The sequence below is a fragment of the Rhinolophus sinicus genome, linkage group LG07 (assembly GCF_036562045.2).
Source record: "Rhinolophus sinicus isolate RSC01 linkage group LG07, ASM3656204v1, whole genome shotgun sequence".
Taxonomy (NCBI): domain Eukaryota; kingdom Metazoa; phylum Chordata; class Mammalia; order Chiroptera; family Rhinolophidae; genus Rhinolophus; species Rhinolophus sinicus.
The window spans coordinates 27973922-27986229 of record NC_133757.1 but is presented as its reverse complement, the minus strand read 5'-3'; the positions used below and the strand labels follow the sequence as shown (position 1 = coordinate 27986229).

Genomic DNA, 12308 nt, shown 5'->3' with positions numbered 1-12308 from the left:
ATCCCTTCCCCAGCACTGAGTAAATATGACCTTTGGCCAAAATGCAATATTTATTTAGATCTTATGCTCATCAGCTTTCACCCGAATGTGAATACTGATATGTAGAATCACATGCTGGGTTTGAGGCTTTATCTCCATTAACTCATCTGTAGTGGATTCATTCATTGATCACACAGGTTCTCTTGCAAGGCTGTAGGAGCGTAGAGTTGGACTGCTGGGACGGGGATGATGGGATGCCCATCATTTATCATGGACATACACTGACAACCAAGATCCCCTTCAAGGTAATGCTTTCCTTACCTCTCCTTCAAGATAATACCTTTCTTTAAATCAAATCTCCTGGACGGTCCATCTTTTCAGCTGGAGTAATAGAAACATTGTTCTGTGGTCTCCTGACCATTTCCAAAAAGCCTTAGGAAATAAGGAGAGGCCAACTCTTCAGTGCTTCTGGAACCACAAATCAGGGATACCAGGATGTCACCTGTCAGTTGTTTGTGTAAAACCTGAAAATATGTAATAGATCGGGTGTTCTTATCCTGGCTCTGAAGATTTCCCGAAATTGTTTACATAGCTGTGTAGGATGTTTGCATGCTCACTTTTCTGGGATTTGATCTAGAATTCCCATTTCATTTTCATTCAACTAAAGTTTAACAACCATTACCTTAAATTCGTTTTCACATAATACTGCTATTGCAATTTTTACATTGTAAGATAATATTGGGGGTCCCAAAAGAAATGTATACAAGTGGACACTTTGGTCAACATTGCTGAAGCAGTAGTTCGCCATAATCAGAAGTGTCTGGACACTAATGGTAACCACTTTGAGCACCTCTTGTAATTGCGGAAGTCAAACATGACTTGTATTCATCTTTTGTTATCAGTATATATTGAGTATTACAATTTTAATACAGTTTTTCCTTTCTTAAAATGTGTATACATTTTCTTTGGCACCCTCTGTATATAAAAGACACGACCTGTCTGCTTGTTATAGGAATTAAAAGTCATTTGTCCTGGTATCCTGCTGACAAAGTCATTTATCCTGGTATCATGTGTTAAGAGATGATTAAATAATTAACTTTATAAAGTAATGAGAATTGATTCCACCTGGGGAGTTGGTCGGCCAGGAAGACTGGTCTCATTGGATTATTGTTTCAAATTCTAAGTCATCTGTTAGTTCATTGTGCAATTACTATCCTTATGCAGAGGGTCTTTTGCTGTGTAACATCATTTTTCTCTGAACTGTGGCTGGACTGGGAAAGAATATTATTATTTCTGTCTCATATGTAGAAATAATGGCTAAAATGCATTTTCTCTTTAATTCATTTTCCTATTTGGCCCTGTTAAAACTCTTATACTCCATATTGAGGAGAAGAAGAGTTGATAACTGTGTTTTCATGAACGCATAAATATATGTCTTATTGCCCCAAGTAGATTATAAACTCCTTGAGAGCAGGAAAGTGTCTTATGCCTCACTAGTTTTTATGCTGTGACTAAAACCATGTCTTTTACCTACAGTACACTCGATATATACACATTGACTTGTAACATTCAGCATACTGATAGCTGTTCCTGTACCATGTGAACAAAACTCAATGTGAACTGCTTAATGTCTTTATGGAAAATAGCTTTGTCCTCTTGCTTAATTTGAAGATACATTTGAAAAAATAAAAACCACTTTGGCCAGAGTCTTCTGAACACAACAACTTAGATGCTTTCTGTGGCTATAAGTACCTTGCCTTCTGTCACCTTGGGCAGATATCTAATGAGCTAGCTAATGAGCTGTTCTGGCTCTCACAGGAAGTGGTTGAAGCCATCGATCGCAGTGCCTTCATCAACTCTGACCTGCCAATCATCATATCAATTGAGAACCACTGTTCATTGCCTCAGCAACGAAAAATGGCAGAAATTTTTAAGGTAAGCTTTTAGCTAATGAGGCAGGATGGTATACTGGCCTTTATCTTGCAACTGTTGGGTTTGATATGGGGCCACCACGGACCACCACAGCTGGATCTCAGCTGTGAAGCACATACAGTTAAGGTCCCTCAGACCTGAGAAATGGGGTGCCCTGGGAACTCTCCTGGATGGTCCATCTTTTCAGCTGGAGTAATAGAAGCTTTGTTCTGTGGTCTCCAGACCATTTCCAGAAAGCCTCAGGAAATAAGGAGAGACTGACTCTCCAGTACTTCTGCACCCACAAATCAGGAATGCCAGGATGTCACCTGTCAGTTGTTTGTGGAAAAGCTGAAAATATCTCATGGCAAAGAAGTCAAATCTTATGGCCCACACCACAGATACAGGCATCCAAGTTGACAAAGAGCTCAGACTGGCCTCAACAGTTGCTATGTTAATGCTCAGCCCTTCCTTATACAAGGAAACTATAATGCAGACAGATTCAGGGGCAAATATTCCCTCATACTTCCCCCTTCCTCCAATGGTAAAGGCATTTGTGGAAACATGGCTCTCAGGGGGAGGGAGGGACGTGGCAGCAGGAAATACCCCCAAACACTGATACTACAAAACTAATTAGTCTGTCATATTGTTTTTCCTTAGCCATCATTTAGAATAATGATCTCTGAACGTTTTTGATTGTGTACTCCTAACAAAATATGATAACATATATACCTATTGTGCATTTATTGACTTATTTCTAAATTACATACATGCCCTACTTATTAACATATTTTATACATGCAAAAAGTAGAATGTAAAAGGGAATAAAATAGAAGTGATGAAAGAAAAATAATTTTAATACTATTATTTATTAATGGTACAAAAAACCCTTTTGCTCTCATAAAAAAAATTTTCAAGTACATTTATTATTTATTTATTTAAATTTTTAATGAGAGTAATGTGATTGAACACGCTTCATTATTTTTGAAATTTTTGGTTTCAACTTTGTGATCGATGACTTGGATGTCTCGTTTTAAGTTTAGTTTATTATTTCTGTATTTGGTTTTAATAGCTACAGTAGCTGATAAAGATACTTTACAAACATACACGCATCTAGATGGAAAAGAGGTGTCAGGAGCTGTACTTGCCAAATCATGGTACCATGTCTCAATTCCATTAATGATGCAAAGGTTTTTGTTGACATTTGGCTAGAAATGTTGTATGTTTCCTGGTATCAATCAATTTTTCTTAAAAACTTATTGAGAAGGTGTTGTCTTTTATATTTTTAACAAATGAGTTCAAACTCCACTAAAACCCTTCATTTGGAAGATTTTTTTTTTTAACGGGAAATCTGCTTCCAAGTTTCTTAAATGTGCATATGTGAGAGTTTTTATTATAACACACACTGTTTCCTACAACAAAATCACATCACAATAGAAATATTTTTAGACATCTGTTTTTAAAATACTCTTTCCAGAACACAAATTTTGTCTAAAAAGTCATAACTAACTCAATGTTTAAACATTACCCTTATCATATAGGAACAGATTAAATGTAATTATTACAATTGTCATCATCATCATCATCATCTGATAACGACAAAGTCCTGCCCCCCACTGTAAGCAGAAGAAGTCAGAAATTTTAGGACACTTCTTTTAAAAGAAAAATGCATAAGTTAGAAATACTTCTTTAACTACTTCTTTTGTGATATGAAGTGTGAACTTCTATAATGCATAAAAGATTTTTGTAGTCACTTTTTATCTCATCATAAAATATTTTCAAGAAGCCTTCCTTTTATGAATGAACCACAGTGGTAACATCCTGGGGCATCCAAACTGCAATCATCTCAATAAACTGGTAGCAAATAAAGGCATGAGGGACCTCAGCATCAGGAGATCCCCCCTTGTCCCTCAGGGACCTTCTTGAACAGCTCCTGGCACACAGACTGAATCCAACTTACTGAGTGAGGGAGCCATTTTCAATCAGTACATGAAACGTGAATAAGCTCCCATTTTTTTATTAAAAATAACCAGAAATAGAAATGTCTATATTTTGTTCTCCCCTTACCCCAATGGATCATCCTGTGCCTGCCCGCACTACCCACTTCCTTAAAGGACACACATTCCACTTGGGAGACCGGGGCTCAAAATCTTGGTGAGAATGGTGTCTGCAGTACTGTCTACCAAATGGTGGCAAATGCTCCCTAGTATCTTTCATCTTTGTCCCCACTCCCTACCTATTTCAAGGTTTCCATCCTTTTATCTTCTTACCCACGTCTGGAATGGGCCATCTTCTACAAAGCACAGCTTCTAACTGGATCTGTTTTCTTCTTTAGTACATCAGACCCCAGAGCATGTTCCTAAGTGGTTAGAGCTGAACCCACCTGGAGAATGGCCTAGCCCTGTCCTGTGTTAACCACCTCCCTTCCTCCCAGTAAGAAACCTTGGGAAGTGGGGGACATGACATCTTTCCTAGTTCCTCTTCCTAGGATTTTTAAAACAACTCAACTGGACTGAAATGTCTAGTTAAATAATTCAAGTGTGGGTAAAAGGTATTGATTATGTGTTTTCCTTTATTCTTTTTAGACTGTGTTTGGAGAAAAACTGGTGTCTAAATTCTTATTTGAGAGTGATTTCTCAGATGATCCAATGCTTCCCTCACCTGACCAGCTGAGAAGGAAAGTGCTTCTTAAAAATAAGAAGCTAAAAGCCCATCAGACACCGGTGGATATCTTAAAGCAAAAGGTACACTCTTCTTGTTCAAGAGGTTATGGGTCTGCTGTGTGCCCAGAACAAAGCAATTAAAAACATTCTAAGCTTTCAGATGAACTGCTAGGAAATCAGTTTTTAAAGATTGAATTTCCTTGAATAATACACTTGATTTTTGACTTCCCACTTTGTAGATCAATAAATATTGTCATCCTTTTCACCTAAAATTTTATTTTGTAAAATCGGTTTCTCATGTAGGATGTACTTCTGTTATATAATTGATTCTGAGTGGGACAGTGTGTAATTCTTGTCTCTGGACCTGGACTTCACAGCTGTCTATCCCACAGTGATTTTTCTCGGGCCCTGTAGGGAGAGCCTCCTGCAGAGAAAGCCCCCCCTGTAGGGAGAGCTTCCTGCAGGGAAAGCAGCTGGATGTGGGGCTGTGAGTCCCGAGGTCCATGGAACCCCATAGCAGCAGCCCTGTGGCTCCAGCATGCAAGTTGGCACAGTGCATCACTGTGGCTTGTAGACTCCAAAGCACTCCCATACCTGCCTCGCCCATGGAGATCTACACCCAAACACCGCAAACCCACCTGTGTAGGATGGCCTCAGCCCAAGTATCCCTGAAAACGTGTAGGTCCAGAACCACTGAGTCCACATGCCAGGTTGCACTTACTTATCCCACAGAATGACAGCTCCCAAAACTCTTTGTCCTACTTAGAAGGGTTCTATTGGGCCTAAAATACCACTTTTGAAATTATAGCAACCCTGAGGTGCTGAACCAACCTCCACACCCTGCAGGGGCAGAGTGGTGCAGCTCCAGCACCAGAGACAGCCCAGAGCCAAAACTACACTATGTCCTATAGGCTTTAATTTCTGTGTGCCATCACCTCCAAGCCTCCAAGCCGTACTCCAGTCCTGCTTTAGTGGTTCCCAGAAAGCACAGAATTAAGGATCCTATGGCCCAACAAATTTGGAACCTTTGTCCTCAGTCATTAATAAAAATGTCGAGTCAAATTGAGTCATGTATTCAGTTTGACCTAGTTGAGTAGTCAGTTTGAAGCAATCATCAAATCTTCGAAAAGCTCTAATTTGTAGAACTCCCAGGTAGGGCCAGAGTTTAAAGACAAGTAATATATAACATGATATTAGAGAGAGAACATTGTGCGGGAACCTGAACTACCAGGTTCTAACCACTGGCTTGTCACAAACCTGCTAGATGACCATGAGCCAATCCATCTTTCTGGGCCTCCATTTCTTCATCTATAAAATGGGAATGTTATGGTGTCTAGCCTCAAAGGACTCTCCTGACACTAAAATCTCACAAAACCTCTCCCAAGATGAATCATGAAACCCCTGTCAGAACAGCAGACTCGTCTGGAAACATTTTATCATCCCACTTCTCAAGCTCCATTTCCAGTGTTTCTTGCCATTCTAGAACATCACTGCTTCTCCAAGAGACCCTTGGAGCATCCTGTCATCTGCTGTCCTAATGTACCAGAGAGTTCTCAGATTGACTTACCTGCAGTGGGCTTCCAGGTGGCCCAAAGTCCAGGCTAAGTGAGGGGCTTATATTATGTCTCCCAGTAACCTCAGTGATTCACCTCAAGTCTGATTGCTACAGATGCGCTCAGGGTGGGGAAGGAAGGTGAGGCCACAGGCTCCATTGCCTTTAGACTTACCCTTCTGAGCAGAAAAGCAGGTATTTCCAGAAAGGACCCCAAACCAGTACAGCCTAGCAGATCCCTGCTGACGAAATTTGCCCTAACTAGAGCAGCTCGGGATTATCACGGATCTGCAAGACCTATGCTCACCAAACGCTGTTTGCTCAAGTATTCCTTAAAAATGTTTTGAAAAACTGTGTACCTCTCTCATCCATTTTCCCCCTAAAATTGTTAAGGTGGCATTAACACTTTTATCACAAGTTTAAATAATTACAAAGGATATATTTTCAAACATATTATTTATCATACATAAATTATATACAAATATAATGTACAAAACAGTCTTCATTGTCAAAAAAATCAGCTTGGTCAGCCAGACTTACCTTTGGTCAGAAAAGTTCTGACTTTTTAAAAAAAATTCCAATAAACATTGTATTATCATTCCTATGATGACCATCTCACTTTTGGATGTTAATTCTAAGATAGATGGCTGAATGGAGGAAAGACAGAGGAAAGAAGGAAGGGAAGGGAAGGGAAAAAGGATAGATAGACAGACAGACAGACAGACAGACAAAGGCGTGGAGCCATGAATGTGTTTGGGAGGACCTGGATGAAATAAGATGCTCCCCTCTTTAGTTTCTCCAGACTCTCTCAGCAGTTCTACATTCTCAAATGCCCCTTTGCTGCCTTGACTAGTTTCTCACCTCATCTCATACACCATAGTAAGACTGGTGATTTATAAGTGAGAGTTATATTTTCTTTAGTAAAGTAGGAGAATAGCAATTATGAAAGAAGATGTGAAAGGAGAACTAGCCGACCATAAGCTTATTTTCAGGCAGGCCTATTTTTAAAAGAGTACACATAGATGTTGAAAATCTTGAATCTAAAAATTGATTATTTTTAATCTATGAACTGTATATCTCTAGAAGTCTTTGCATATCATAGAGATACACATTACCCAATCTGAAACTCTACGCCAAGAATAACAAAATCAGACACCGTCAGGGGCCAAGCGAGAGCCAGCTGGATACTGTATATGACAGTTGGAAGTGGTGAGGACAGGAGTGGAGCATGCATGCCCTCATAAATGAACAGCTCTAAATAAATTATTTTTAAAACACTGTACCAGACAAACAAGTCTAGTCTGGAAGTGAAGTTGGCCCTAAGGGCCTCCCCGTGCAAGACCTTAGCTAGGTAACTTTGTCCAGACCTGCATTCTCAGAACCGCTCTAGAAGGCCTGGCATTTACTTGGGTTCCAGAGCTCATGAGACTTATGCTGATGGGTTTCGTTATGAAGTCATTTGACTATGCTTCACTCCGGGCAGCACAGGTTTGAACCGCATGGGTCCATGTTTAGGTGGATTTCTTTTCAATAAATCCTGTAAATGCATTTTCTCTTCCTTAGGATTTTTTAATAACATTTTCATTTATCTAGCTTAATTTATTGTAAGAGCACAGTAGATAATACTGTGGGTGTATATTATCTACTGTGTTCTTATATACACAGTATTATCTGCTGTGTTCTTATATACACAGTATTATCTACTGTGTTCTTATATACACAGTATTATCTACTGTGTTCTTACAATAAATTAAGCTAGAGAAATGAAAATGTTATTAAAAAATCCTAAGGAAGAGAAAATGCATTTACAGAAAATGTGTTATATGTGTATATATGTATATATATATATATATATATATATATATATACATACACATATATAACACATAAAATATGTGTTAATCAGCTGTTTATATTATCAGTAAGGCTTCCAATCAACAGTAGGCTATTAGTAGTTAAGTTCTTGGAAAGTCAGAAGTTATTCATGGATTTCTAACTGCATGGGGGAGGGTGCTGGCGTCCCTATCCTCCCACATTGTTCAAGGGTCAACTGTACAATAGTAGCGTGTGTTCTCTAATGTCTGGCCCTCCTCAAGTGCTGTATCAGCAGCTGACTACCCAGCACTGGGGCCTCTTTCTTATATAACACTGTTCCTAGTGCTCTTTTCTGTACCCGGCACCTACTCCCACTCCCGACTGCCAAGCAGACACAGCCGTCCTAGGCATACTTCTATGGTTGTCAGGATGTGTGTGAATGTTCTTGGAGCTGTTGCCTTTCCCATTCTTCACACAGTCATTTGCAGTTACTTATGCAGCCTCCATTCCACTAATGACTTGATCGTGTTGTCACAGAAGTCTTCTTTATGTTGAGCCCAAACCTTCCTTCCTGTTCCTCCGACTCTTTGGCACTACGTCTCCCTCTGCAGCTGCACAGACTAATTGCATCGCTAGAAAGCTAGCATGTGTCTCCCCACCAGCTTTTCTCCTCTCCAAGCCAAACATTCTTATTGTATCAACTGTTCCCCCCAGGATGTGTCTGCTAAGACTCTCCACTTTCCATTGAGAATATTTTGGATACTCTTAAATTTGTGGATATTCTTGAATTTGTCCATCTTAAAACATGATTTCCAGACTTAAGGCAATGCTCCAAATAAGATCTGACAGCATGTGAGGACCGTGAAACTATCACCTCTCTCTTAATTTGAACTTTATACCTCACTGAATGCAGCCTAGGACTATTCTCCCTTTCAAAATTCTTTACTGCACACCAGGCTCATATTGAGTTTGTGGCAAACAAAAGGAGTTCAGTTATTTTCACAAGGACTATTCTTATGCCTAGTCTCCCCCATTTTTCCAGGTTTACAATTAATTTTAACCTTTCACATGCAGGAGCCCCATATTTATCTCTATTAAATTCACTCTTCGTGGTTTTGGTATGCTATTGCAGCATACAAGGTTCTTTGTGAATTTTGACATCTGTCATCCAATCTATTTATTGGCAGTTTTTCAAATCGTGCTTTCGTCTCAAGTTGCCCTTCAGCCGGACAGCCAAGTGTAGAGAGCAGTGGACCTGCCTACAGAATCTCCCTGGAGTTTAGTGTTTATATCACTCCCGTCTCAGTGCTCTCTTTTCTTGCAGCCCACGTTTCTCCAGAGTCTGCTTCAACTTCTTTATTTATAGAATAGAAAACTGAGACCTGGCCGTTTATGTAACATCCTTAAAGCCACCCAGCTCATAGTGACAGAGCTAGGATTCAGATTGAATTCTTCAGGAAAGACATTTTCAAACTCCTCAATTCTGAGAAGTCAGAATACAATGAGAATTACTGGGATACTTCTAGATGCGTAGGTCCCAAATCTGCCCAACTAACTCAGGATTTCCACAGGAAGTCCTGGTAATCTGTTTGTTTAAAACTAATTCTTCTCAACCTGGAAGTTAGGAAACACTGCTTATTTATTATTTCCCACAAAGCAAGTTACCTTATCCAAAAAGCCTAAAGAGGTTACCGTGTGGAAGATTTGTTCTTAGTAAACCCATGCTAACTCTTGTTAACTACCTCTTTGTTTTCGGTGTTCTCACAGCCAACCAAGTAATAATCCATTCTGAATTTTTGTTCAGATAACTTGACAGTTCCTACCACATAATTTCCACAACTTACCTCTTCCTCCTTTTGGAAAAATGGGACAACGTAATCCCATTTCCCGTTTTTTAAGCCCGCTTCCCACCCGCCTGATTTCCCAGGGAGTATTGACAATCATATCTGCAAGGACTTTCAGTTGTCTGGCAGGTTGTAGGTCTGGACCTGGTGATCTGCATTCATACCAGGCTGGCTGAATGAATGCCTAGGGCTCCAGGGTGCTCAGACCCAGCCGTGAACTTAGAAGGCCTGGGTCACTTCCATACAAGTACCTCACCCTCAGGAAGGTTGGATTGACCCAGAGCAGGATTTCTGAAGCCACACCCTCCATCTACGTCAAGCTTGTGCTGTGGCTCTTACTGAGGCCTCCTGGCTGCACCTCACCAGATCTCCAGTATTCTGACCTTGGTCTCCTGACCTCTAACCCACTTGACTCAGTGCACACTAGATGACAGTCGCCAAGCTAGGCATTGAGGGAACAGAGCAGAATAAGACATGGCTCCTGCCCACACCCATCTTGAGCCAGACCCCTCCCTCTAACTTCCTGACCTAAATCTGAATTGCTTTTATGCAAGGGCTGGGGTCCTGTTCTTCTGCCTCGGAATACTTAGGCTATTGCAGAGAATAAGGTTGTCAGCTTCTGGCTGTCCATTTGGCCACATCTCCCATACTTCCTGCACCAGTAGAAGTATTTGAGTGTCTAAGCAATCTTGGCACTCGCTGTCCGACGTTTGCTCGTCAGTGGGTCTTTGAATGGCATCACTCCTATCATACAGTTCTCACAGTTTTCTACCAGGCTCTTTGCATTGTCTTTCCCACCACTTGGCTCTACCTTGAATGCTTGCTGCATCAAGGCCCTTCTCTTATCCGTGACAAATAGCCTTGCTTTTGTGGCTCACTGGTGCCTACAGCAGATTTCCTGAAATTCTGAAGAATACTAATCCTATGAGGTACTCTGAAAAAAAGATTTTAAAATTCCCTAATTAAATAAGCATGGGAAATTCTGCAGTGGAGATCTTTGATGAATCATGATGCCCTGTAGCATCATGATTAAATGAAGGCTGTGTGAAGCGCTGCAGAGGAAAGTGTTTCAGTCTGTTTGAACTGCTGTTTCCAAACTTCCATTGTGTTTTGTGGTTATTGTAATTGTCAATTTTTGCATAACAGCTGTTATCACACATGGAGCTAGTGTTCCATGTAATTCATGTTGAGAAATCCCAGCCTACACATTGTGCAGTTATTCGATGTGGAGGTAGATATAGACATTGCCTAAACTGTATCTTTCTTATATATGCATTTTTATTTTACAGGTAATATAACTCCATTTCAAGAAGTTTAGAGAATAGATAATTATTTTTAAGTATACATAATTCCAAGGCCAAAAACAACCTGCATTACAGGGATTCTTAACCTTGGTAATATCCATAGATGGAATTCAGGGGGACAGTGAACTTACATGGAATAAAAATTACATCTTCATTTTCACTAACCTCCAGCTGAAATTTAGCATTTACTCTGATTATAAATGTAAGGGACAAACCACAGTAATATTAGCAGTACCTATGTCATCGTCACCAGTAGAAATCATAGAGTTTTCATATTATATCACAGTTTTTGCTAATATCTCTAAAAATTATTCATGCTCATCACTATTTCAAAAACATTACTTGACATAACACTGTGTATTTTTTACTGTATTAATAAAGAAATAGATATCCCTATTGCATGGAATTGCTTTTTCAACAGTTGATAACTATATTCAACAACTTTTTTTCCCCTCTGTAATCATATAATTTGATTTTATGCATTAAAAACATTATTCTGAGAAGGGATCCTACCTCACCAGACTGCCAGAGGAGTCTGTATCATAAAAACAGGTCAAAAATCCTGTTGTATTATATTACCATTTACTATCTAGCCTTTTTATGCAAGTCATTTTATATTATTATAGTCATTATATATAGACAGATATATAGCTTTGATCAAAGGATGTAGAATTGTATATATATATTTATATATACATGTATATATTTACATATGTAAATATGTACACATACAATTCTGTATCCTTTGTTCAATATATACATATCACAATTATTTTTCTATGTCTCATTCTCTCAGTCGGATATACCATAGTGTACTGGCCCCATTCCCCAATTGTTGGACTTTCATACTGTTGCCTATTTTTAATTCATGCATGTAATTTTTCCTGTATTTTGGATTATTTCCTTATGCTAGAGTCCCAGACTTACATTTATTCTTGTGTCCTGTGATATCCCTTCATAGTAATTCTAGTCGACTGTAGAGGCTCATGACCTCCCAATCAGCACACATCAAGTTTTTGGAAGTTTCTAAGCCTAACTTGTTAACCTGATGGTGGTTCTGATAAAATCTGTTGAAAAATATTTAAACCAACAACTATTCATTTGTTCTCCTTATCCATAGTAATTCTAACATTTTTCTCAAGATCCAAAGCCTTTAGATATTATTTTAAGAAGAAAAACCGTTTTATCTTTCTTTTTAAAAGCAGAAATTTACTTTTCTAAACTTAATGGGCTGACTCAA

General features: G+C 39.2%; 1 protein-coding gene and 1 long non-coding RNA gene across 7 annotated transcripts in view; one reads left to right on the top strand and one right to left on the bottom strand.

The window, feature by feature from the left end:
- PLCE1 (phospholipase C epsilon 1) overlaps window positions 1-12308 on the top strand; it is a 290018-nt gene that overhangs the window by 242016 nt on the left and 35694 nt on the right. For all 5 annotated transcript variants that reach the window (XM_019739811.2, XM_019739801.2, XM_019739784.2 and 2 more), the window contains 3 exons: window positions 177-284; window positions 1798-1914; window positions 4476-4634. In XM_019739811.2, coding sequence (XP_019595370.2) covers window positions 177-284; window positions 1798-1914; window positions 4476-4634 — 384 coding nt within the window. The remainder of the gene's footprint in view (window positions 1-176; window positions 285-1797; window positions 1915-4475; window positions 4635-12308) is intronic.
- LOC141572918 (uncharacterized) overlaps window positions 1-12308 on the bottom strand; it is a 28455-nt gene that overhangs the window by 14860 nt on the left and 1287 nt on the right. The window contains exon 2 of one of the 2 annotated variants that reach the window (XR_012498482.1): window positions 301-503. The exons of the other annotated variant lie outside the window; for it this stretch is intronic. This is a non-coding gene — a long non-coding RNA (uncharacterized LOC141572918). The remainder of the gene's footprint in view (window positions 1-300; window positions 504-12308) is intronic. 2 annotated transcript variants of the gene reach the window in all.